The sequence below is a fragment of the Bufo gargarizans genome, chromosome 10 (assembly GCF_014858855.1).
Source record: "Bufo gargarizans isolate SCDJY-AF-19 chromosome 10, ASM1485885v1, whole genome shotgun sequence".
Lineage (NCBI taxonomy): Eukaryota > Metazoa > Chordata > Amphibia > Anura > Bufonidae > Bufo > Bufo gargarizans.
In genome coordinates, this window is record NC_058089.1 from 47,668,953 (window position 1) to 47,695,809 (window position 26,857).

General features: G+C 51.4%; 1 protein-coding gene across 11 annotated transcripts in view; it reads left to right on the plus strand.

The window, feature by feature from the left end:
- MADD (MAP kinase activating death domain) overlaps positions 1–26,857 on the plus strand; it is a 97,102-nt gene that overhangs the window by 27,656 nt on the left and 42,589 nt on the right. For 6 of the 11 annotated variants that reach the window (XM_044269587.1, XM_044269592.1, XM_044269588.1 and 3 more), the window contains exons 4-17: positions 3,296–3,599; positions 12,010–12,141; positions 12,332–12,445; positions 12,532–12,612; positions 15,745–15,801; positions 18,064–18,236; positions 20,196–20,431; positions 20,516–20,672; positions 21,318–21,421; positions 21,503–21,696; positions 22,743–23,002; positions 24,148–24,296; positions 24,582–24,683; positions 25,036–25,068. In XM_044269587.1, coding sequence (XP_044125522.1) covers positions 3,296–3,599; positions 12,010–12,141; positions 12,332–12,445; positions 12,532–12,612; positions 15,745–15,801; positions 18,064–18,236; positions 20,196–20,431; positions 20,516–20,672; positions 21,318–21,421; positions 21,503–21,696; positions 22,743–23,002; positions 24,148–24,296; positions 24,582–24,683; positions 25,036–25,068 — 2,096 coding nt within the window. The remainder of the gene's footprint in view (positions 1–3,295; positions 3,600–12,009; positions 12,142–12,331; positions 12,446–12,531; positions 12,613–15,744; positions 15,802–18,063; positions 18,237–20,195; positions 20,432–20,515; positions 20,673–21,317; positions 21,422–21,502; positions 21,697–22,742; positions 23,003–24,147; positions 24,297–24,581; positions 24,684–25,035; positions 25,069–26,857) is intronic. The other 5 variants (XM_044269590.1, XM_044269596.1, XM_044269595.1 and 2 more) reach the window with 2 other exon arrangements.

Sequence of the window (26,857 nt, forward strand, 5' to 3'; positions counted from 1 at the left end):
TGTCCTGTTTTATGTCCTGGGCAACTCCTTTAGGTCTCATGCACATGACCGTAAGTAAACTGCGGATCCACAAAATACGAGAGCAGTCCGTAGCCAAGTGGCTCTTGCTGCGGCTTATCTCCCAAGCAAACAAAGGAGTAAATATTAAATTTCAGCATGCCTGGAAGACATGGAGTTGCAGGTGGATCCAAAACGAAATCCCTGGGTTTGGCTGACTGTTGGGCAGAGCTGACAAGCGGTGACTGTGGCAATGATGGAGGCAGTGTGCTGTGTGGGATGCAGAAGGAGGCAGTGATTCGTAGTTGGCCCTTTTCTGTGTATTTCTCTCCCTTCCCTCTCATTGTAATGACATAATGAACCCATGACCAGACGGCGGCCACTTATGTACTGAAGCCCTTGAAAATGGATTCTGTTATAAGAAGACCTCTGATTCATCTCCGTAACGTCCTTCTAATACGAAGCAATGAGTAAACCGCCTGCACTGTCCTCCTCGTGATAAAGGCGAGCGTGTCCTGCAAGGCGACCATGGAGGAGAGTGACGTGGCATGATCGTTTTAGTCATTACTTGCATTCTCCTTGTAATAACATTTCTAAAGCATCTATTCTTAGGACTCTGTGTTGTGCCTTTCCTCTTTTATTCCTGCTAGAAGTTTGGATGATTCCAGCTAGGGGGGGGCGTCCCTGCACAGTCTGACACTGTCCGTTGTCATACTGTGTAGTTATTTACACCCCCTTATTGGTAACGCCTTTACTTATCAGGCTACTTTCACACTTGCGTTCGGGGTTCCGCTTGTGAGTTCCGTTTGAAGACTCTCACAAGCGGCCCCGAACGAATCCATACTTCCCCAATGCATTCCGAGTGGATAAGGATCCGCTCAGAATGTATCAGTATGGCTCCGTTCCGCCTCCATTCCGCTCAGGAGGCGGACACCCAAACGCTGCTTGCAGCATTTTGGTGTCCGCCTGGCCGTGCGGAGCCAAACGGATGCGTCCAGACTTACAATGTAAGTCAATGGGGACGGATCAGTTTGACGTTGACACAATATGGTGCAATTGCAAACGGATCCGTCCCCCATTGACTTTCAATGCAAAGTCAGGACGGATCCGTCTGACTAACAATTAGACTTAGACTTTTTCCTGAAATATAATGCAGACTGATCCGTTCTGAACGGATACCATCGTTTGCATTATAGGTGCGGATCCGTCTGTGCAGATACCAGACGGATCCGCACCTAAACGCAGGTGTGAAAGTAGCCTAAAACGTCTAATGGGAGTAATAGAGGAACAGCACCACAGAGTCATAAGAATAGATGCTCCAGCAGTGTTATTACATGGGAAATGCAAGTAGATACTACAACAGACATGTCAGGAGAGGGGACGGGTCCTCTTGATAATGTAAAAGAAGCGGTATGGTTTGGGTATGCCTGAGCCCTCGAGCGTGCAGCAAAGCGTACACAGCATCGCACAAAGCCCCTACTGATCCGTGAGGAGCTGGAAGCAATCCCTTTAGGGGTGAATATGTCTTTAACATGTCATGTGACTGAGCACACCACAATGGGATGCATATTATGGCTTCATCTGTATGTGCCTCTATATATCTGCATTAAAAATCTGCTGTCTAAAAAGTTCCAAAGTCGCCAAAAGTTTATGGTTCTGGTTTTGGCTGTGATATTTCTTGGACTGGAGCAGATGGTTTCAAATAGATAGGAAGCAGTCGGCCCGACGCACAAATGCCTCCGCTTCTTCAGCTCTGGTTGTTCTTACTTGGGGTACTTTCTTTTACGGCACTGAGTTCCGTCCTAGGGGCTCTATACCGGAAAATAACTGATCAGTTTCATCCCCATGCATTCTGAATGGAGAGCTATCCGTTCAGGATGCATCAGGATGTCTTCAGTTCAGTCTTTTTGACTGATCAGGCAAAAGATAAAACCGCAGCATGCGGCCAAAAAAACTGAACACTTGCCTGAATGCCAAGTCAGGCATTTTTTCCATAGGAATGTACTAGTGCCGGATTCGGCATTCAAAATGCCGGATCCGTCCTTCCAGTCTGCGCATGCGCAGATTGGTAAAGGTGTGAGAAAAAAAAATCGAAACGAATCCGTTTGTCCGTATGACAAACGGACAGACAGATCCGTTCTTTCAATGCATTTGTAAGACTGATCAGGATCCTGATCAGTCTTAAAATGCAATCAGTTGGTATACGTTTGGCCGGATCCGGCAGGCAATTCCGGCGCCGGAACTCCCTACCGGATTCCTCTGCCGCAGCCGATTCCAATTTTTATTTTTTTAAACTTCAGTTTGGTGTAAAATAATAAAATGAGTGACACTAACCCTACTGATCCCCCACCACTCCCGTCCCGTCGCTTCCTGGTTAGGGAATGACCCTTGTGTCAGTCGAGAGGGAGCAGACATGGAGACCAGCAGGGGAGTGAGCGAGGTGGGGGGTCCGTCTATTGTTTTACATAATTCTGGGCCTTTCTTCAAAAATTGGAGGTATCCGAAATAATATTAAAAGGGTTTTCATTACTCCGATATCCTTAGGATCGGTCATCAGTATCTGATCGGTGGCGGTCCGAGCTGCTGTAAATCAGCACGGCCTCTACACGGTGTGTGTGGAGCTATCTGCTCCTATGTTGGGCTACTTTCACACTAGCGTTTTCAATTCCGCTATTGAGATCTGTCATAGGATCTCAAAACCGTAAAAAAACGCTTCCGTTTTGTCCCCATTCATTGTCAATTGGGACAAAACTGAACTGAACAAAACGGAATGCTCCAAAATTCCTTCAGTTTCGTTTGGTTGCGCTCCAATCGCGGACAGAATAACGCTGCAAGCAGCAAGACGAATTCGTCTTGACACACAATGTAAGTCAATGGGGACAGATCAGTTTTCTCTGACACCCCCATTGACTTTCAGTGGTGTTCATGACGGATCCGTCATGGCTATAGAAGACCTAATACAAACGGATCCGTTCATGACGGATGCATGCGGTTGTATTATTGTAACAGAAGCGTTTTTGCAGATCCATGACGGATTCGCAAAAAACGCTAGTGTGAAAATAGCCTTAGGTCCGGTGGCCCTGTAGCAGTTGATTAGAGGGGGTGGCCATCAGTCTAGTATTGATGCCTCATCCTAAGGGTAGCCCATCAATAACAAAGTCTTGGAAACCCCCCTCACTCTCTACAGCTCCCTGTTCTACATGGTAACTAGATATTGGCGCCCGTAGTGTTAAATACTAATGTCCCGGTCGATTTCTCTGTGGGAAGTAGATTGATTGGCTCGACATTTGTGTTTCAGAGACACCATGTGGAGGATCTTCACCGGCTCTTTACAGTTAGAAGAAAAGTCTAACGTTCTCCTGCACGACCTACGGGAGATTGAGGCGTGGATTTATCGCTTGCTCCGATCTCCCACTCCAGTGCCCGGCCAGAAGAGAGTCGACGTGGAAGTCTTACCCTTAGAGATGCAGCCACCCTTGACCTTTGCTCTTCCCGACCCTTCCAGATTCTCCCTGGTGGATTTCCCCCTACACCTGCCCCTCGAGCTCCTTGGCGTGGAGGCCTGTTTGCAAGTCTTATCCTGCATTTTGCTGGAACATAAGGTATGGAAAGAGTTGCTTACACCCATGTGTGTTTTTTTTTTTTTTTTTTCTTGTTTTTTTTTTTTTTATAATTATACATAATGGCTGGATAAATTTTTGCAGAATTCCTTCCAGGTAGGTAAAGGAGTTGTATGACATTTTGTATCTGTATTGTTTGAAGCGCACATTGCTTCTGGCACTCCACTGAGAGCTGGCACCCGGGGCGGACTGGAGATGTGCCATTATCATTCTTGTCCGTCATCTATATCTGGTATTACAGCTCAGCCCTATTCATTTCATTGTGCCCGACCTGCAATACCACACACAACTGATGGACAAAAATGTCGCTGGGGAAAAAAGAGGCCATTTTTATTTTCCAGCCTCCGTTAATCCTATTAAGCCCTTAATGATACAGGAGCTAGTAATTAGTGCTATGTCAGATACGGTGAACTCTGGCAGGCCTTTCCTCTGCTGGATTTCAAAATGCAGATGTAAGACTGGCTTAAAGGGGTTGTCCCATGAAAAATATTCTACAGTTTTCAAACCAGCACCTGGATCTGAAGACTTTTGTAATTGCATGTAATAATTAAAAATTTAGCATAGCCACTGAGTTATTCAATAAAATGGATCTGTATAGCGCCACCTGCTCATAGTTTTTCTTCTTACTTCTTTGTCCTGCTCACTGAGATGGTCGCACATGTTCAGTTTCCTCCTTCAGCTGCCTCCTGAGCTGTGATAGGGAGAGCTGAGACACGCCTTCTTAGCTGTGATGGGGAGAGCTGAGACACGCCTCCTTAGTTGTGATGGGGAGAGCTGAGACACGCCCCCTGAGCAGTGATGGGGCGAGCTGAGACACGCCCCCTGAGCAGTGATGGGGCGAGCTGAGACACGCCCCCTGAGCAGTGATGGGGCGAGCTGAGACACGCCCCCCTGAGCAGCGATGGGGAGAGCTGAGACACGCCCCCCTGAGCAGCGATGGGGAGAGCTGAGACACGCCCCCCTGAGCAGCGATGGGGAGAGCTGAGACACGCCCCCTGAGCTGTGATGGGGAGAGCTGAGACACGCCCCCTGAGCTGTGATGGGGAGAGCTGAGACACGCCCCCTGAGCTGTGATGGGGAGAGCTGAGACACGCCCCCTGAGCTGTGATGGGGAGAGCTGAGACACGCCCCCTGAGCTGTGATGGGGAGAGCTGAGACACGCCCCCTGAGCTGTGATGGGGAGAGCTGAGACACGCCCCCTGAGCTGTGATGGGGAGAGCTGAGACACGCCCCCTGAGCTGTGATGGGGAGAGCTGAGACACGCCCCCTGAGCTGTGATGGGGAGAGCTGAGACACGCCCCCTGAGCTGTGATGGGGAGAGCTGAGACACGCCCCCTGAGCTGTGATGGGGAGAGCTGAGACACGCCCCCTGAGCTGTGATGGGGAGAGCTGAGACACGCCCCCTGAGCTGTGATGGGGAGAGCTGAGACACGCCCCCTGAGCTGTGATGGGGAGAGCTGAGACACGCCCCCTGAGCTGTGATGGGGAGAGCTGAGACACGCCCCCTGAGCTGTGATGGGGAGAGCTGAGACACGCCCCCTGAGCTGTGATGGGGAGAGCTGAGACACGCCCCCTGAGCTGTGATGGGGAGAGCTGAGACACGCCCCCTGAGCTGTGATGGGGAGAGCTGAGACACGCCCCCTGAGCTGTGATGGGGAGAGCTGAGACACGCCCCCTGAGCTGTGATGGGAGAGCTGAGACACGCCCCCTGAGCTGTGATGGGGAGAGCTGAGACACGCCCCCTGAGCTGTGATGGGGAGAGCTGAGACACGCCCCCTGAGCTGTGATGGGGAGAGCTGAGACACGCCCCCTGAGCTGTGATGGGGAGAGCTGAGACACGCCCCCTGAGCTGTGATGGGGAGAGCTGAGACACGCCCCTGAGCTGTGATGGGGAGAGCTGAGACACGCCCCCTGAGCTGTGATGGGGAGAGCTGAGACACGCCCCCTGAGCTGTGATGGGGAGAGCTGAGACACGCCCCCTGAGCTGTGATGGGGAGAGCTGAGACACGCCCCCTGAGCTGTGATGGGGAGAGCTGAGACACGCCCCCTGAGCTGTGATGGGGAGAGCTGAGACACGCCCCCTGAGCTGTGATGGGGAGAGCTGAGACACGCCCCCTGAGCTGTGATGGGGAGAGCTGAGACACGCCCCCTGAGCTGTGATGGGGAGAGCTGAGACACGCCCCCTGAGCTGTGATGGGGAGAGCTGAGACACGCCCCCTGAGCTGTGATGGGGAGAGCTGAGACACGCCCCCCTGAGCTGGGATGGGGAGAGCTGAGACACGCCCCCTGAGCAGCGATGGGGAGAGCTGAGACACGCCCCCCTGAGCAGCGATGGGGAGAGCTGAGACACGCCCCCCTGAGCTGCGATGGGGAGAGCTGAGACACGCCCCCCTGAGCAGCGTTGGGGAGAGCTGAGACACGCCCCCCCTGAGCAGCGTTGGGGAGAGCTGAGACACGCCCCCCTGAGCAGCGTTGGGGAGAGCTGAGACACGCCCCCCTGAGCAGCGTTGGGGAGAGCTGAGACACGCCCCCCTGAGCAGCGTTGGGGAGAGCTGAGACACGCCCCCCTGAGCAGCGTTGGGGAGAGCTGAGACACGCCCCCCTGAGCAGCGTTGGGGAGAGCTGAGACACGCCCCCCTGAGCAGCGTTGGGGAGAGCTGAGACACGCCCCCCTGAGCAGCGTTGGGGAGAGCTGAGACACGCCCCCCTGAGCAGCGTTGGGGAGAGCTGAGACACGCCCCCCTGAGCAGCGTTGGGGAGAGCTGAGACACGCCCCCCTGAGCAGCGTTGGGGAGAGCTGAGACACGCCCCCCTGAGCAGCGTTGGGGAGAGCTGAGACACGCCCCCCTGAGCAGCGTTGGGGAGAGCTGAGACACGCCCCCCTGAGCAGCGTTGGGGAGAGCTGAGACACGCCCCCCTGAGCAGCGTTGGGGAGAGCTGAGACACGCCCCCCTGAGCAGCGTTGGGGAGAGCTGAGACACGCCCCCCTGAGCAGCGTTGGGGAGAGCTGAGACACGCCCCCCTGAGCAGCGTTGGGGAGAGCTGAGACACGCCCCCCTGAGCAGCGTTGGGGAGAGCTGAGACACGCCCCCCTGAGCAGCGTTGGGGAGAGCTGAGACACGCCCCCCTGAGCAGCGTTGGGGAGAGCTGAGACACGCCCCCCTGAGCAGCGTTGGGGAGAGCTGAGACACGCCCCCCTGAGCAGCGTTGGGGAGAGCTGAGACACGCCCCCCTGAGCAGCGTTGGGGAGAGCTGAGACACGCCCCCCTGAGCAGCGTTGGGGAGAGCTGAGACACGCCCCCCTGAGCAGCGTTGGGGAGAGCTGAGACACGCCCCCCTGAGCAGCGTTGGGGAGAGCTGAGACACGCCCCCCTGAGCAGCGTTGGGGAGAGCTGAGACACGCCCCCCTGAGCAGCGTTGGGGAGAGCTGAGACACGCCCCCCTGAGCAGCGTTGGGGAGCTGGGGAGAGCTTGAGACACGCCCCCCTGAGCAGCGTTGGGGAGAGCTGAGACACGCCCCCCTGAGCAGCGTTGGGGAGAGCTGAGACACGCCCCCCTGAGCAGCGTTGGGGAGAGCTGAGACACGCCCCCCTGAGCAGCGTTGGGGAGAGCTGAGACACGCCCCCCTGAGCAGCGTTGGGGAGAGCTGAGACACGCCCCCTGAGCAGCGTTGGGGAGAGCTGAGACACGCCCCCTGAGCAGCGTTGGGGAGAGCTGAGACACGCCCCCCTGAGCAGCGTTGGGGAGAGCTGAGACACGCCCCCCTGAGCAGCGTTGGGGAGAGCTGAGACACGCCCCCCTGAGCAGCGTTGGGGAGAGCTGAGACACGCCCCCCTGAGCAGCGTTGGGGAGAGCTGAGACACGCCCCCCTGAGCAGCGTTGGGGGAGAGCTGAGACACGCCCCCCTGAGCAGCGTTGGGGAGAGCTGAGACACGCCCCCCTGAGCAGCGTTGGGGAGAGCTGAGACACGCCCCCCTGAGCAGCGTTGGGGAGAGCTGAGACACGCCCCCCTGAGCAGCGTTGGGGAGAGCTGAGACACGCCCCCCTGAGCAGCGTTGGGGAGAGCTGAGACACGCCCCCCTGAGCAGCGTTGGGAGAGCTGAGACACGCCCCCCTGAGCAGCGTTGGGGAGAGCTGAGACACGCCCCCCTGAGCAGCGTTGGGGAGAGCTGAGACACGCCCCCCTGAGCAGCGTTGGGGAGAGCTGAGACACGCCCCCCTGAGCAGCGTTGGGGAGAGCTGAGACACGCCCCCCTGAGCAGCGTTGGGGAGAGCTGAGACACGCCCCCCTGAGCAGCGTTGGGGAGAGCTGAGACACGCCCCCTGAGCAGCGTTGGGGAGAGCTGAGACACGCCCCCCTGAGCAGCGTTGGGGAGAGCTGAGACACGCCCCCCTGAGCAGCGTTGGGGAGAGCTGAGACACGCCCCCCTGAGCAGCGTTGGGGAGAGCTGAGACACGCCCCCCTGAGCAGCGTTGGGGAGAGCTGAGACACGCCCCCTGAGCAGCGTTGGGGAGAGCTGAGACACGCCCCCTGAGCAGCGTTGGGGAGAGCTGAGACACGCCCCCCTGAGCAGCGATGGGGAGAGCTGAGACACGCCCCCTGAGCAGCGATGGGGAGAGCTGAGACACGCCCCCTGAGCAGCGATGGGGAGAGCTGAGACACGCCCCCTGAGCAGCGATGGGGAGAGCTGAGACACGCCCCCTGAGCAGCGATGGGGAGAGCTGAGACACGCCCCCTGAGCAGCGATGGGGAGAGCTGAGACACGCCCCCTGAGCAGCGATGGGGAGAGCTGAGACACGCCCCCTGAGCAGCGATGGGGAGAGCTGAGACACGCCCCCTGAGCAGCGATGGGGAGAGCTGAGACACGCCCCCTGAGCAGCGATGGGGAGAGCTGAGACACGCCCCCTGAGCAGCGATGGGGAGAGCTGAGACACGCCCCCTGAGCAGCGATGGGGAGAGCTGAGACACGCCCCCTGAGCAGCGATGGGGAGAGCTGAGACACGCCCCCTGAGCAGCGATGGGGAGAGCTGAGACACGCCCCCTGAGCAGCGATGGGGAGAGCTGAGACACGCCCCCTGAGCAGCGATGGGGAGAGCTGAGACACGCCCCCTGAGCAGCGATGGGGAGAGCTGAGACACGCCCCCTGAGCAGCGATGGGGAGAGCTGAGACACGCCCCCTGAGCAGCGATGGGGAGAGCTGAGACACGCCCCCTGAGCAGCGATGGGGAGAGCTGAGACACGCCCCCTGAGCAGCGATGGGGAGAGCTGAGACACGCCCCCTGAGCAGCGATGGGGAGAGCTGAGACACGCCCCCTGAGCAGCGATGGGGAGAGCTGAGACACGCCCCCTGAGCAGCGATGGGGAGAGCTGAGACACGCCCCCTGAGCAGCGATGGGGAGAGCTGAGACACGCCCCCTGAGCAGCGATGGGGAGAGCTGAGACACGCCCCCTGAGCAGCGATGGGGAGAGCTGAGACACGCCCCCTGAGCAGCGATGGGGAGAGCTGAGACACGCCCCCTGAGCAGCGATGGGGAGAGCTGAGACACGCCCCCTGAGCAGCGATGGGGAGAGCTGAGACACGCCCCCTGAGCAGCGATGGGGAGAGCTGAGACACGCCCCCTGAGCAGCGATGGGGAGAGCTGAGACACGCCCCCTGAGCAGCGATGGGGAGAGCTGAGACACGCCCCCTGAGCAGCGATGGGGAGAGCTGAGACACGCCCCCTGAGCAGCGATGGGGAGAGCTGAGACACGCCCCCTGAGCAGCGATGGGGAGAGCTGAGACACGCCCCCTGAGCAGCGATGGGGAGAGCTGAGACACGCCCCCTGAGCAGCGATGGGGAGAGCTGAGACACGCCCCCTGAGCAGCGATGGGGAGAGCTGAGACACGCCCCCTGAGCAGCGATGGGGAGAGCTGAGACACGCCCCCTGAGCAGCGATGGGGAGAGCTGAGACACGCCCCCTGAGCAGCGATGGGGAGAGCTGAGACACGCCCCCTGAGCAGCGATGGGGAGAGCTGAGACACGCCCCCTGAGCAGCGATGGGGAGAGCTGAGACACGCCCCCTGAGCAGCGATGGGGAGAGCTGAGACACGCCCCCTGAGCAGCGATGGGGAGAGCTGAGACAGCCCCCTGAGCAGCGATGGGGAGAGCTGAGACACGCCCCCTGAGCAGCGATGGGGAGAGCTGAGACACGCCCCCTGAGCAGCGATGGGGAGAGCTGAGACACGCCCCCTGAGCAGCGATGGGGAGAGCTGAGACACGCCCCCTGAGCAGCGATGGGGAGAGCTGAGACACGCCCCCTGAGCAGCGATGGGGAGAGCTGAGACACGCCCCCTGAGCAGCGATGGGGAGAGCTGAGACACGCCCCCTGAGCAGCGATGGGGAGAGCTGAGACACGCCCCCTGAGCAGCGATGGGGAGAGCTGAGACACGCCCCCTGAGCAGCGATGGGGAGAGCTGAGACACGCCCCCTGAGCAGCGATGGGGAGAGCTGAGACACGCCCCCTGAGCAGCGATGGGGAGAGCTGAGACACGCCCCCTGAGCAGCGATGGGGAGAGCTGAGACACGCCCCCTGAGCAGCGATGGGGAGAGCTGAGACACGCCCCCTGAGCAGCGATGGGGAGAGCTGAGACACGCCCCCTGAGCAGCGATGGGGAGAGCTGAGACACGCCCCCTGAGCAGCGATGGGGAGAGCTGAGACACGCCCCCTGAGCAGCGATGGGGAGAGCTGAGACACGCCCCCTGAGCAGCGATGGGGAGAGCTGAGACACGCCCCCTGAGCAGCGATGGGGAGAGCTGAGACACGCCCCTGAGCAGCGATGGGGAGAGCTGAGACACGCCCCCTGAGCAGCGATGGGGAGAGCTGAGACACGCCCCCTGAGCAGCGATGGGGAGAGCTGAGACACGCCCCCTGAGCAGCGATGGGGAGAGCTGAGACACGCCCCCTGAGCAGCGATGGGGAGAGCTGAGACACGCCCCCTGAGCAGCGATGGGGAGAGCTGAGACACGCCCCCTGAGCAGCGATGGGGAGAGCTGAGACACGCCCCCTGAGCAGCGATGGGGAGAGCTGAGACACGCCCCCTGAGCAGCGATGGGGAGAGCTGAGACACGCCCCCTGAGCAGCGATGGGGAGAGCTGAGACACGCCCCCTGAGCAGCGATGGGGAGAGCTGAGACACGCCCCCTGAGCAGCGATGGGGAGAGCTGAGACACGCCCCCTGAGCAGCGATGGGGAGAGCTGAGACACGCCCCCTGAGCAGCGATGGGGAGAGCTGAGACACGCCCCCTGAGCAGCGATGGGGAGAGCTGAGACACGCCCCCTGAGCAGCGATGGGGAGAGCTGAGACACGCCCCCTGAGCAGCGATGGGGAGAGCTGAGACACGCCCCCTGAGCAGCGATGGGGAGAGCTGAGACACGCCCCTGAGCAGCGATGGGGAGAGCTGAGACACGCCCCCTGAGCAGCGATGGGGAGAGCTGAGACACGCCCCCTGAGCAGCGATGGGGAGAGCTGAGACACGCCCCCTGAGCAGCGATGGGGAGAGCTGAGACACGCCCCCTGAGCAGCGGCGGGGAGAGCTGAGACACGCCCCCTGAGCAGCGGCGGGGAGAGCTGAGACACGCCCCCTGAGCTGCGGCGGGGAGAGCTGAGACACGCCCCCTGAGCTGCAGCGGGGAGAGCTGAGACACGCCCCCTGAGCTGCAGCGGGGAGAGCTGAGACACGCCCCCTGAGCTGCAGCGGGGAGAGCTGAGACACGCCCCCTGAGCTGCAGCGGGGAGAGCTGAGACACGCCCCCTGAGCTGCAGCGGGGAGAGCTGAGACACGCCCCCTGAGCTGCAGCGGGGAGAGCTGAGACACGCCCCCTGAGCTGCAGCGGGGAGAGCTGAGACACGCCCCCTGAGCTGCAGCAGAAAAGCCACTCCCCTTGAGCTCTCAGCTTGATATAAATCTAGCAGAGCAATGAATGGTCAGATCTCTGGATCCATGTGAGGTACAGGGCTGGTTCTAGCTTTGTTAGAAAGAGATTATCATGTACTATAGGATGTCTGATTTTCATTTTTTACATTAGTTATGCGATAACCCCTTTAAGCGCCGTACATTTATAGTATACATGGGGTGATTGATGGTCACCAGACTGCAAGAGCAGCCAGGATTGGAGAAAACCTAGATCCTGCCGGTTTAACCCCTCCAATGCCATGATCAATAGCAATAGATCACCGCCTATAAATTTTATATTGATCTCCTTTGTTTGAGCCCTTGCTATCAGTGGGCCACGTGATGCACATTCCAGAAGACCACGTACTATGTGTTTGGCGCTCCTATTATTGCCCTCGCTTGGCGGTTCTCTTGGGCAGTTCCGGTTTCAATTCTGAATATTGCTTTCCACATTTCAGGTGGTTCTACAGTCCCGGGACTACAACGCATTGTCTATGTCCGTCATGGCGTTTGTATCGATGCTCTATCCACTAGAATATATGTTTCCTGTAATCCCTCTACTGCCCACATGTATGGCCTCAGCAGAGCAGGTAAGACTCGGTCTTCTCCAGCCATCCTGTATGCTTTTTGTAGGCCCCTACCTTTCTCTTCTCACCTGAGTTTGCCTTGGCTCCTGGCAGCGGACGGATTCCTTATTTAAAACTCCTGTTCCTTTTCACTGTTGCTGTCTGTATTTGTTCACGCCGTATCAGGAAATCTCACAATGTATTTACTGTTTAGCTGCTCTTGGCACCTACCCCATACATCATAGGAGTTCCTGCCAGCTTCTTCCTCTACAAATCTGACTTCAGGATGCCAGACGATGTGTGGCTAGTAGACCTGGACACCAACAAGGTAAAGATGGACTCCTCTTTCCTGCTGTTCTGTAATACTAGTGCGTTTATGTTCAGCTTCATTCAGCATTTATCTTTTCCGAGCAGGTTGTGGTCCCCACCAATGCAGAACTGCTGCCTGTTCTCCCGGAGCCAGAAGCTTCTGAACTCAAGAAGCACCTGAAACAGGTGACAGGCCAAGTGTCGGTGCTGTACCCTACAGTGTACATGGGGGTGGGAGGTGGTATATGTCCCATTTATATAGTTTTTTACGTCAGTTTTAGCTTTATAAAGGTTTTCCGCTCCATTATTCTTTGTTACGCTTTCTACTCTCTGTCAACCTCCCATTTTCTCCTCTTTTTTCATTATTTAAAACATGACTGCATTTAGTCACTGCTCGCATGTTGTTTTTCTAAATGTAGGTGGTCTACATCAGGAGAATTCCTTGATTGGCTGTTAGAAGAGACCAGACACTCAGTAAGCAGCCGACTCCTCCTAAACCAGTGACGTCACAGTACATCGGTCACATGGCCTAGTTGCAGTACAGCCCTATTCAAATCAATGGGGGCAGAGCTACAATACCACGCACTGCCACTATACAATATACAGAGTTGTGCTTGGTAAGGTGTATCGCAGAGGAGTATCGCAGATTCCTGACAGAACTGGGTGCCTGGTCTCGATCCCCACCGATGTGATAATGAGTTATCTTGAGAATAGGTCATAATTTATCATTTCCCAGATAACCCCTTTAACCTTAGCATATAAACTACCACCTATGTCTCACACTCTGGGGTCCTGGAAAGTGATATAGGGGTTTGTCTGGTCAGGTCTTAAGACTCTCAACCCTTTAAAGGGGTTGTCTGGGTTCAGAGCTGAACCCGGACATACCCAGAATTTCCCCCCGGCAGCCCCTCTGACAAGAGCATCGGAGCAGTTTATGCTCCGATGTTCTCCTTTGCCCTGCGCTGAATCTCGCAGGGCAAAGGCATTTTGTGGAGTTCCGGTGGCGAACCGGGCTCTACTTCGGGCTGTCGGGCGGAGGCTTCCGCCCAGCAGTGAGCCCGGTGACGTCTCCGGCACTGATGGACGAGCTTTAGCGCTGCCCTATCCTGTAAAACGGCTAGGGCAGCGCTAAAGCCCGCCCATCAGAGCTGGTGACGTCACCGAACACATTGCTGGGCGGAAGCCTCCGCCCGGCAGTGTGTTATTGTAAACAAAAGAGCCCTTGCCCTGCGTGATCCCGCACAGGGCAAAGGAGAGCATCGGAGCATGAACTGCTCTGATGCTCATGTCAGGGGGGGCTGCCTGGGGGAAATTATGGGTATGTCCGGGTTCAGCTCTGAACCCGGACAATCCCTTTAAGAAGTGTGCTAGCTGTTCCTTCTATCTTATCCATAATTTTATGTGTCTGTCTAAGAAAAAAACCAAAACATTTTTACGCTTTCTTATCATGTATGCTTCACGTCTTTATAAAACCTTGGCCTCTCAGTGCCCCTGTTTTGCTAGCTGGGAGCCAAATGACCCCTAGCCACATGAACCATATCAAAGAGCTCTGCATATCTCAGCTTCTAGAACCCCTAGTATTGTGACATTTGGATATTGGGATGAACTTTTGTTCACGGAAAGTTTCAAGTTTTTAGTTTCCCTTTAATTACTGTGTTGAGGTTTCCCACAAGTCCACCTTACGGACGTCGATGCCTGGTAATGGTTCCAAACTCCTTGGTTTGTCAAATTTTGCATTACTTTGAATCTCTCCGACACAGATCCTAATTGGAAAAGCTGTGCTCTCATTGGCATTTTCCTGCGATTTTGTGGTCGTTTACTTTTCTAATTATTTTTCTGATTATTATTTTTTCTTTATATTGCTTTTATTTTTATTTTTTTCTATCCTGTTTAATGTATTTTGCTTCCTATTACCTCTCTCCTCTCCCCCTCTTTTTTATTTGCCTATTTGCTTTCCCTTCTTTCTCTGATGTTTGTGTTGCCTTCTATCGACCTTTGTACCTTTTTGTTGGTTCTGGAGTTATGGCTTCATTATTAGTCTATGACTATAGTGAACTCCAAGTATCAAGGAGCTGCCTCATGCACATTAAGCTTACCCTTTTATTTCCCTTTCATCTTATCTTGTATTGTACAGTTTCTACAATGTATTTATCATTTGCTTCTTTTAACCTACATAGGTCTAATGTACAGTATGTGCAGAGTCATTTCATACATATTTAGCAGGGTTTTGATACAGAGCTTGAGTACTCCCATCTCCCGTACTTTACTTCAAAAGGGGTTACTGCTATGCTGTAAAGCGATGACTTATTGAAATGATTTGTCATTACTTTATTATCATGGGAGTTCGAGCTGTGGGTCCCAGACTGTTCCTCAGAATGATTGGGTATGGCTGCAAGCCCTTTCATCTAAGCGGAGCTGTGTTGCAATTTCCTACCCGGTGGGTGGCTGGGTTCCCTCGCACGGTGGGTGGCTGGGTTCCCTCGCACGGTGGGTGGCTGGGTTCCCTCGCACGGTGGGTGGCTGGGTTCCCATTACGACTGGAGAGTAAGAGGGACTTGCACGGTCACCTCTCTATTTAACGAAACACTTGTCCTTGAGTTAAGACGGGTCTCGGAGGAAGGACTCGCTCCTATTAGACATTTGGCTGTGTGAAGGGAAGTCAGGGTCTGGAGTTCTGTAACATAAGTCCCCATCAAGATATTTTATGAAATGATTTAGCAAAGAACTTTGGATCTATTTAGAAAAAAAAATAATTAAATGATAGGTACACCTTAAAGGGGCATTCCAGAATTTTAATATCCATGCCTTATCCTTAGGGTGGGCCATCAATGTCTGATCGGCAGATGCCTGACACTCCACATCCCCGCAGATCAGCTGTTTCAGAATAGTTTTGGCGCCTGAATTTGTGATTGGAATGACACAGCGCCGTCCTTTGTGTAGTTGATGGAGCTGGTAACTGCAGCGCTGCTTCTGTTGAAGTAAATAGGAGCAACCCTGCAGTTACCATCCCCGTCCACTACTCAATGGATGGCGCTGTGTAGTTTCTGTCTTGAGGATAGGCCTTTAATGCTAGGATCCTAGAAATGCCCCTTTAAGCTCTTTTTCTCTGGTGAGTGGTTTTCTTTAAATTTTTATTGTTGCAAAAGTTTATTTTTTCCTCACTTTGAAAAAATAAAGTTGAAATCTTGTGTTCTTGTGCCTTCATTTTCTCATCTGTGCTCAGTGATTCTTAATTTTCTTCCCTCCATCTGTCTCTTTGTGCTCATGTGTCCGTCTTGTCTCTGATTGGCCGCTGATATTGTCATGTGACGTCCTCAGTGTCTGCACAGCATGTCCGTGATCACGCAGCAGCGCCTTCTCGCCTCAGATAACAAGGTTCTTGCCGTTCTTTCTATTTTCAGACCTTTATAGTTTTATATACAAGTATATGTATGATAACTACTGCAATGTTGCATCTTGTGGCTCATGGTGCAGAACATAGCCTCTCAAGGGCACAGATAGGGCGATTCTTAAAGGGAATGTATGACTAAGACATTCTTTCTTACAAATGAAAGCCAGATACCCATACATATTCTTTTTGTTTTTATTAATCTGTTATTTTCTGAATTTAGATTTTTTTATTTTATATTCTCCATATTATTGTCAGTCTTCCATGCGCGCTAATAAAAATATTCAGAGGTATGTTTTGCAGCATACTATAGGAACCTTTAGTCTAGAGATGACCCTGGTTTCTATGGGAGCATATTTTAGGCATGCTCTGTGACCTGTGCAGAGGTCATTGTGCAGTGAGGGGGAGTAGGTGAGCTGTAGTTATCTATTGCGAATGGTGAAAACTGTTATCTGTATTACCTGTCATTGTATTCCTGTCCGTGATGATAATGAGACCACTTCTGAAAAGTGATCTGTACAGAACAGGAAGTGTCAGACTATTATGAGGCTCAGGGGGCAATGTGAAAAATGCTGAATTTCAGGATTATTTTATAATTTTGAAATAAGCGTTACCTTAAAAAAATAAAATAAAGATTTGCGGTATTCGTAGTTTTTCTCAATTATTGGCTAATCCTTATGAGCTGGGTCCCGCAAATCATACAAGGGGTTGTGGGCAGAGGACCCTTTCTCTGTGAGATCCATTTGCTGTAAAGCGGTTGTCTGAAGCATATATACCGCAGCACAGTGCCGATCCAGCGTTGTTAAGATGAAGCATGTCTGACATTCTGGTCGCTCGGGATTCACTGCTGTGCAGCCATCTTCTCATGGTAGTTACCAGCAGCATGTTCCTAGCAACAGGTCCCAGGTTACATAGGTCTTCAGCTCTTAAAGGTAACCTGTCATCAACTTTATGCTGCCCATACTAACAGGTGAGTAGATTTCATCGATCTGTCATTTAAAAGTTAAAAGTAAGTGGTTGCCGAGAACCAACATCACAATCATTGCAGACTGGGCCTGGAAAAGAGTCACGGACACCTGAGATAAGAAATAGGAGTCCTGGTTATTTATGAATTCCTGCTCTCCTGCCCACCTGCTGATGACTGACAGTCTTCTACCCAGTTTTCTCCCTTTCTCTCTAGGAGAGAACTGCCAATCATCAGCAGATGGGCGAGAGAGCAGGAGATTATAATAACCAGGACTCTTCTCAGGTAGATGAAAAAAAGAGACCATGCAGCAGCACCCTGCAAATCAGATAAAGTACAATAGTGCAAATGCTACGCTTATTTATAAAGTGAGATGCTTGGCCAAAGTATTTTGTACAAAACCATCTGAGCCCATCGGCCGAACGTCAAGGCGATCTCTGTTAGACGGGTCCTAACACTAAATACTACCTGTTATGCGCCATAATGGCCGCCATAAAGTTCAGGAAGTGTTGGATCCACATGCATGCTTCTCAGGTAGATGTGACTCTTTTCAAGGCCTGTGCTGCAATGATTATGATGCTGGTTTTAGCTTATGAGAGACACACGGCTAAAATCAGCATTTCTGTCACTATTTTATGCTGCCCTCAGTGAGGTCAGCATAAGGGCTTGTTCACACGACGTGTGAAGCCCGTGCTGTAGACCGCAAATTGCGGTCCGCAATGCACGGGCACCCACCTTGGCCCAGCCGCATAGGGATCGCGGACCCATTCACTTGAATGGGTCCGCGATCCCTCCGTTCCGCAAAAAGATAGAGCAAGTTGTATCTTTTTCCGGTGCGGAGGCACGGAACGTAACCCCAGGAAGCACTACGTAGTGCTACCGTAGTGTTCCGTTCCGCATCTCCATATTTGCAGACCCATTGAAGTGAAGTGAATGCGGAATGCACACGGAATAGTACCCGCGTATTGCAGATCCGCAAATGCGGTCCGCAATACGGCAACGGGCAGCACATGTTCGTGTGAATGAACCCTAAAGATGACAGGTTCCCTTTCATTTTAAGGGCAGGAATGGTGTATGGAGGCTTGGCAGGACTCGGATAATGCCATGTGCTAAGCATATATGAAAGACCTTTATGGTGCCGACCACTCTGTATTTCATCAGACCTTCCTGACACCATAAGCAATGATGCATTCATGTTGTAAAGCAAGTTAAGTGCGTGCTTCTCCTCAGGAGTCCTCCATGGAGATTGTAATAACCAGATGTAATCACTCTTTCCTTGATGTAGGCCCTGGCCAGCATGAGTCTGAACACACAGCCTATCCTGAACTTGGACCGATTCCATGAGGGTTCGGAGGCGGCCATGCTCCGACATCACAACGATGCCCAGGGTACACCCTCCACAGAATTCAACCCTCTTATTTACGGAAATGACGTGGACTCTGTGGACGTGGCGACGCGGTATGACACTCTTCATTGAACTCTTTGCAAAACATGGGTTGTACGGCAGCAAGGCTTCTTCATTACAGTGCAAACCGGATTAGTGCTCCGTAATCCATTATACAGTCTGGTATTCTGTTGTGCAATGAGTACAAATTGCCCTCTTACCTGGGTAATCTGGTTTGGCAGCCCTTACTTGATGCCACAGTCTAATGTGCTGGAGGAAAATTATAATTTATGCTCTTCAATACAGGTTCTGTGACTAAATGTATTGAAGATGTTATCTGGAGTATATATATTGGTGACCTATCCTTGTGGGGCCACAGTGCTCGGGTGAGTCTTGTGCTGTCCTCATAATATACCAGGCATAATGCCGTACCTATGGCTGTGCTTAGTATTGCAGCTCGGTTCTGTTCACCTTGAATGGGACTGAGCTGTAGAACGGCCGTGTGACAACGAACATGCCTTCGCAGGTCCATTTGAGAGACCGCAGCCAACTCCTTCAAACATCTGATCGGCGGGAAAGCCCTGGAAATCTTCTTAAATTTGTATATTGTATGTCCAGAAGGGACCTTTAAAGGGGTTATCTAAGAGTTTAAAGTGACACTGTACTTTGAGTAAACTTCTGATATGTCATAGGGGTATATCAATAGTGCGGAGACCCTCACTGATCTCTAGAATGAGGGGAAAGAAACGTTTGCGTTCCCTCTCCATGCTGCAGGACAGGAAGTGAGACGACTCGCAGAACTGTTTTGTTGTATTTCAATAAAAATACAATTATATATAATATAATCTCTCTATGGGCCTGTCTCGTGGAGCGAGGATAGAGCCTGCTGAGCGAGCACTTCTCTCACCTCATTCTAGATATTGGTGAGGTCTCAGTGCTCAGACCCCCACCAATCTAAACTTTTAATATGTCCCTATGACATATCAAAGGTTTACTGAATGTACTGTGCCACTTTAAGAAATTTAAGCTGCATGTAATGTAAAATAAAAAAAACACCCACAACAATCTCACCTGTTAAATCCTCCGCCTGCCGCGGTTGCACTGGTGTTCCCTGTCAGTTTTTATTTTCCTGCAACCTCCTTTACTGTGCAAGGCCTGTAGATAGCTGATTGACAAACCTTAAGGGGCATCTGTCAGCAGATTTGTACCTATGAAACTGGCTGACCTGTTACATGTGCACTTGGCAGCTGAAGACGTCTGTGTTGGTACCATGTACATATGTGCCCGCATTGCTGAGGAAAATGATGTTTTAATATATGCAAATGAGCCTCTAGGAGCAACGGGGGAGTTGCCATTACACCTAGAGGCTCTGCTGTCCCTGCAACTGCAGCACCCTTTGCACCTTAGGAGAAGTCAAGGTCAGGTGTGATGATGTTTACACAGCCTGTCCCTGCCAATTAAAGTGCAGAGCCTCTAGGTGTAATGGCAACGCCCCCGTTGCTCCTAGAGGCTCATTTGCATATATTAAAACCTAATGTTTCTCAGCAATGCGATCACATATAAACATGGGACCTACATAGATGCCTTCAGCTGCCAAGCGCCCATGTAACAAGTCAACCAGTTTGAGAGGTACAAAGCTGCTGACAGATGCCCTTTAAGTACACATAATGGCTGTAAATAGCGGTGGTCAGTATTATAGAAATGCAACCTCTCATGAAGACAACTTTTTATTTCAAATGAATTCAAACCTGGTGAATAGCAGATCTTTGCAGGTCCGGCTTGTAAAACCCTTGACAAACGGGTAATATAGCTGGGGAGGTTCCGGCCAGCCGTAGATTTCTCCTGCACTGGTCCTAGCAAGGCCAAGGTAGTGTTACAGGCTCTTTACCTTCTTCGTTGGGGACTTTCTTACATGATGTTTATGTAGCCAAATGGAATATTACCAGAATTTGCAAGGAATAACCAGCTGTTTGCCGTAGTGGCGCCTCTAATGTTCTTCATTGTTCTCTTCCGTCTCCATTTTCCGGTTACAGGGTAGCCATGGTCCGGTTCTTTAACTCTCCCAACATGTTACATGGTTTCCAGTATCATACCCGTACCCTGCGTCTCTTCCCTCGCCCCGTGGTGGCTTTCCAGGCTTCTTCCTTCCTGGCTTCCAGACCCAAGGCTTCTGCCTTTTCCGAGAAGCTTTCCAAAACACAAGCAGTGGAGTACTTTGGAGAATGGTCTTTAAATCCCACTAATTTTGCCTTTCAGAGGATCCACAACAGTAAGTCCCTTTCTGTCTTCTCTACATCTGTCCACCTCCTGGCCTTTGTGAAGGTGTTGATTCCCCCCCCCCCCTCTCATTTAGATATGTTTGACCCAGCATCTATTGGAGATAAGCCTAAGTGGTATGCCTATCAGCTGCAGCCCATCCGTTATCGTGTGTATGATGCAAATTCACAGCTCTCCGAAGCCCTCAGCGTCCCAATGGAGCAGGACAGCGATTCAGATCCCACTGATGACAGGTGTGTATTAAAGGGATTATCCAATTTCAAGAAATTGCACCTGTAAGGCTACTTTCACACTAGCGTTCGTCGGTCCGCTCGTGAGCTCCGTTTGATGGGGCTCACGAGCGGACCCGAACGCAGCCGTCCAGCCCTGATGCAGTCTGAATGGAGCGGATCCGCTCAGACTGCATCAGTCTGGCGGCGTTCAGCCTCCGCTCCGCTCGCCTCCGCACGGACAGGCGGACAGCTGAACGCTGCTTGCAGCGTTCGGGTGTCCGCCTGGCCGTGCGGAGGCATGCGGATCCGTGCGGATCCGTCCAGACTTACAATGTAAGTCAATAGGGACGGATCCGTTTGAAGATGCCACAATATGGCTCAATCTTCAGGCGGATCCGTCCCCCATTGACTTTACATTGAAAGTCTGGACGGATCCGTACGAGGCTATTTTCACACTTAGCTGTTTATATGCTAAAATAATGCAGACGGATCCGTACTGAACGGAGCCTCCGTCTGCATTATTATGATCGGATCCGTTCAGAACGGATCCGATCGAACGCTAGTGTGAAAGTAGCCTAATTGTGGCAAACCATGGCAAAATTCACCTTTTTTGCAGTGGTGCAGCTTCCTGTGAATGTAGCCTAATGACTCATGTTGTCTTTACAGTGGCAGCGACAGTGTGGAATATGACGACTCCAGCTCTTCGTACTCTTCCCTTGGGGACTTCGTCAGTGAAATGATAAAATGTGACATAAATGGGGACACACCAAGTGAGTGTATACCAGGCAGGTGATGTGATTGATGATTTTTCTGCAGCTTTAGTTCAACGCTGCTATGTTTGTTACCTGCAGACGTAGATCCGCTAACACATGCAGCACTGGGAGACGCCAGCGAAGTGGAGTTTGATGATTTCCATGATTACTCGGGAGAGGTGGAGGAAGTGGCACCCGATAGTGAGAACTCTCCCGATACCAACCAGCCACGGTCAGGTTCTAGCACCACGGCTAGCAGCAGCCCTAGCACTGTCATCCATGGAGCCAACACAGTAAGTGCAGCATCACATTATTTAAAGAGGGTTGCTTCTCTTGGTAGCTGTCTTTTGTTCCCCATGAAATAGCAATTTAACAATATTTTATTAGAAATCTGCATGGTGCTATCCCTCCTGGAGATGTAAGAACAACTTAAAGGAGTTTTCAGGATAGGTCATCAATATCAGATCCCGTTCTGGTGAGTGCTGTGGCATGTGACTTTACGTTCATCAGTCACATGTGTCATGAGCAGCTCAGTCCCATTTAAGTGAATGGGGCTGAGTCCAATACCAAGCACGGCTGCTATCCAATACACAGCACTGTGCATTGTAAGCTACGAGGAGGCCTCCTCAAACAGCTGATTGGTTGGAGTGTCGGACACCCACTTATTAGATATTGATGACCTATCCTGAAGAACCCCTTTAAGAACCGTGCTTTATTATTCCACTTGTCAAAAGAATAATCCTCATGAACTCTGACATCATCGGCGTTGATTGGACAGTGTCAGAGTGTGTAGGGTTATGTCCCTTTAACATGGAGAAAGCCTGTTGTCAATGTATTCATTTATTTCTAGGAGGAATAAAAGAGGAATGGCACGACACAGGAATATGCTCTATAATTTTTAGGGAATTCATGTATTACAAGAACACGTCAGGAGAGTTGACAGGTCCCCGTTAAGGGATTTTCTTTAAAGCTTATGGAAACAAGCATTTGTCTTTGCTTATAGTGCTATTTTCAGTTCCACAGGATATACCATGCCTGATAAATCTCTAGGACATTTATCTATCTCCAATATGGGTGCCCTCAAATCCTTGCCTCACACTCATTCTAGGCGCGGATCCCTGAGGTGGGACCCACATCTGTTAGATATTTATGGCATATCCTGTGTATATTCCATAAATGTCTAATGTGGTAATACCCCTTTAAAAAATAAATATATATTTATATTATAATTTGTGTGTTTGTGTTTTCAAATCTCTGGATACCCCTTAAAGAAACAAGTGTGAATAACCATATTCAAACCCAAAAGTTTAAAGTAGTCTTCTTCTGACCAATATTTCAGCAAGAATCTGCCGATTCCACAGAGCCTGATGAGAAGGTTTTGGGGGTCCTACAGAATCACTTGCCTCCTCTGGCGCCCACATTCAACCGCCTAGTTATGGAACGACGTGAGAGTGAGGCATCTATAGGTGGGGAAGCGCAAAGACGCGAGTACGACAATCCGTATTTTGAGCCACAATATGGATTTCCACCAGAGGAAGAGAATGAAGACCGGGAAGAAAGTTACACCCCAATGTTTAATCAAACTGTCAATGGCACCCGGTAAGACTTTACTTTCGCTTATGCAGGGTTGAGACAAATTATTTAGCAGCCCTATTCAGATAAGGCAAACCCTCTGTGGATTGGTCCCTGAGCTGCCTCCACTGAATAGCAATGCGCATGGCGTGAATAGCTAGTGCATGCGCAGGGATATTAAATGGAGACCGTTGATGGATGGATCTCGTCATCTGCCTCTCAATCAGCAGCCATATTGTTGGGACCAGAGCGCTGTGTGCGTACAGTCGAGCAGACTGTAGTGCACATGGATGCTGCACTGCTTAGGTGCATTTATAACAGTATATTAATTCATTGATCATAGTGCTTTTTCCAGTACTTAATGGGGTTGCTCAGGTTAGCCTTACTTATGTGATTTTAGTAGGATTTATAGGATTAGAAAACCTTGCGACCGTCTTTCAGAAACCGTGCCAAGCCTGTGTGTGGTATTGCAGAACAGACCCATTCAGTGCAATGGAGCCTAGCTGCAATACCAGACACAACCCATGGACAGGTGCAGCCATGTTTTTGTAATCCTGTACAATCCGTTTAAAGGGCATCTGTCAGCAGATTTGTACCAATGAAAATGGCTGACCTGTTACATATGCACTTGGCAGCTGAAGGCATCTGTGGTGGTCCCATGTTCATATGTTCCCGCATTGCTGAGAAAAATGATGTTTTAATATATGCAAATAAGCCTCTAGGAGCAACGGGGGCGTTACCATTACACCTAGAGGCTCTGTTCTCTCTGCAACTGACACACCCTCTCCACTGTAATTGACAGGGCCAGGGGTGATGACATTTTCACTGCCTGGCCACGGCAATCATAGTGCAGAGGACGCAGCAGTTAGGTGTAACGGCAACGCCCCCGTTGCTCTGAGAAGCGAATTTGCATATATTAAAACATATTTTTTTCTCAACAATGCGGGCACATATGAACATGAGACCAACACAGATGCCTTCAGCTGCTAAGTGCACATGTAACAGGTCAGACAGTGTCATAGGTACAAAACTGCTGACAGATGCCCTTTAAGGTGTTTTCTGAGCCACAATTTTTTTGGAAGGAAGAAATTATTTTTGGAGATGTCAGTAGATATACATAGGCCTCAACCGTGCAGATTGTCTTCTGAGACCTCCCCTCTATTCTTTATCAGTTCCCAGAAGCCTCTTCTGCGACCTAATAGTCTCAAACTAGCGAGTGATTCTGACGCAGAAACGGATTCTCGAGGCAGCTCGCCCACCTCCACTGTGTCCAACAACAGTAGCAATAATGAAGGCTTTGGAGGGATCATGTCCTTTGCAAGTAAGTTGTGCCAATAGGGATCTTACTGAAATGTGTCACAACTCAGAGCTTTGTTTCACACTGCTAGATGGTTACCTTTTGTAGATGGTGGCAAGACCATCCACCACCTTGTTTCTCATAGGGAAACATTGCGCTTGTGGTTACACTGCAATTTAGAGCCAACTTGGGCTTGGCCCGATGTTGCCATGTAGCCCCCACCCAATGGCACACAGGTCTTGCCACTTCCATTCAGAGGTGATTGAGAATGGAGGGCTGTTAAGCTTTAGTTGCTTTCTCTATTTGCAGGTAATCTATACAAGAGTCATAGTAGTACCTTCAGTTTGTCAAGCTTGACGCTTCCATCCAAGAGCAACCGAGACAAGGCAACGCCATTTCCCAGCTTAAAAGGTAAGTGGTCCCTTAGTCTAGATATTATATAGACAAGTATTCCATATAGTGTGAAAGGTAAGTGCTTTTAGTACAGAGTGCACATGGACAGCAGTGCTCTTCATGACCTTGGGAAGGTAAGTCATTCATCTATAAACTCTGGATGTTGGAATAAGGCTGATGGTTATGTCTGTGCAGCGATTGGGGGGGGGGTCATTTTCATGAACCACTACATTGTATTTATCTCTCATCCACAGCTTTGTAGAATGGGGGTGAAGTGCGATCACTGACATTTTGTGTTTTTACATTCTCTTATTATTTAACCTTTTTTTTATTTCAATTGCTGCATGCTTCTCCCACTTGGGGGTTAAAGGTCAGCAAGAAATGGCAGGGGAATTGGGAAAAGGTTAGTATATATTCTGGATAATCTTTGGCATAGTGAGCAACCAAAGATTGCTTCCAGGTTGTGTGTGTGTGTGCAAAGATTGTCTTGTCGCTTGGTTGTGAGCGTGCACATAGGATAGCTCAGTCTAGGTGCTTTACCTTATAATAGATGAATGATCTGTCAGTCTTGCAGAGCAGCACAGAGCATTTTTAAGCTGTCTATTCGACCAATCATCAATACGAAGAGAGAGAATATAGTAGGAATTTGCATAGCTAGCAATATTCTAAAATAATGAATTGCTCCTTTTGCAACCTAGCTCTCCTGTAGAAAGAGACACGTGTAGGTAGCTACCTTGTAATTGTGCCAACCATTAAAGGGGTTTTCCAGGGTTTATACTCAGTATAAGGCTACTTTCACATCTGCACTTTCCCTTTCCGCTATTGAGATCTGTCATAGGATCTCAATAGCGGGGGAAAACTCTTCAGTTTTGACCCCATTTATTGTCAATGAGGTCAAAACTGAACTGAAGGGAAGAATGCATTCCGTTCTGCTTCATTGTGTTCCCATCACGCACACAAAAAGGCAGCAAGCAGCGTTTTTGAGTGCGTCCTGGGATGCGGAGCAAGACGGATTCGTCATGACTCGAAATGTAAGTCAATGGTGACGGATCAGTTTTCTCTGACACACAAGAAAACGCTATTTTAGAGGTAATACTACTTGATCGATGGAGACGGTTGTATTATCGTGACAGAGGCGTTTTTGCTGATCCATAACGGATCCATCAAAAACGCAGATGTGAATAGCTTAAGTTATAAATATCTGATTGGCAGGGTCCCACACCCCGCACCCTCGCCGATCAGCTTTTTCAAAGTAGTGGACAGCTGGTAATTGCAGTTCTGCTCCTATGCACTTCAAAGGGAGCAGCTCTGCATTAATCAGCTCTGTCCACTGCACATTAGATGGAGATGTGTAGTTATGACGCCGGAGCTACTCTAAATCAGCTGATCAAGAGGGACGCAGCGTGTTGGACTCTCACCGGTCAAATATTGGTGGCCTATCCTGAAGATAGGCCCTCTGTAGTATATTCCTGAAGACCCCCTTTAAAGAGTCCATGCTTGTTCTCTTCTTTTAGAATGGACATTCATCACCTGTCCACAGGATGGGGGATAAGTATTTGATCACTGGGGCCACACTGATCATAACCGTAGTGAGGAGGAGTTCAAATGGAGCACCTATCGATTACCCACACTGCCGCTGCACTCAAAATCTGGCTGACTGAGCAAGATAGCTGTGCTCTGTACACGGCTATCTTTGGCAGTTCCATAGACTTTGAATGGAGCAGCTGGGAGCATGCATGACCATTGCTCTGTTCAAACTCTGCAATCGGTGCAGCCCCTCCTGTGGATAGGTGATAAATATTGTTTGTTGAAATATCCCTTTAATGGCTCATATTCCTAGTAAGGTCTCGAGACATTAAGGCCCCTTGCAGACGAGCATGTGTCACGCTGCGAGTCTGCAGCGCAGCTCCCGGCCTGACCTACCTCCCAGCGCTGATGGGGTCACATAGCATTATATTGATTTATGATGCTATGTAACCCTTACAGTTCTGGGATGTATTGGATCACACTGGCAGCATTATGTCAGTGTCATCTAATACATTCCAGAACTGTGAGAGTTACATAGCATCATAAATCAATATAATGCTATGTGACCCCGGCAGTGCTGGTAGGTCAGGTCGGGAGCTGCTCTGCGAACTGGCAGCGTGACACATGCTCGTCTGCAAGGGGCCTACGGCTATATACACCTTCGG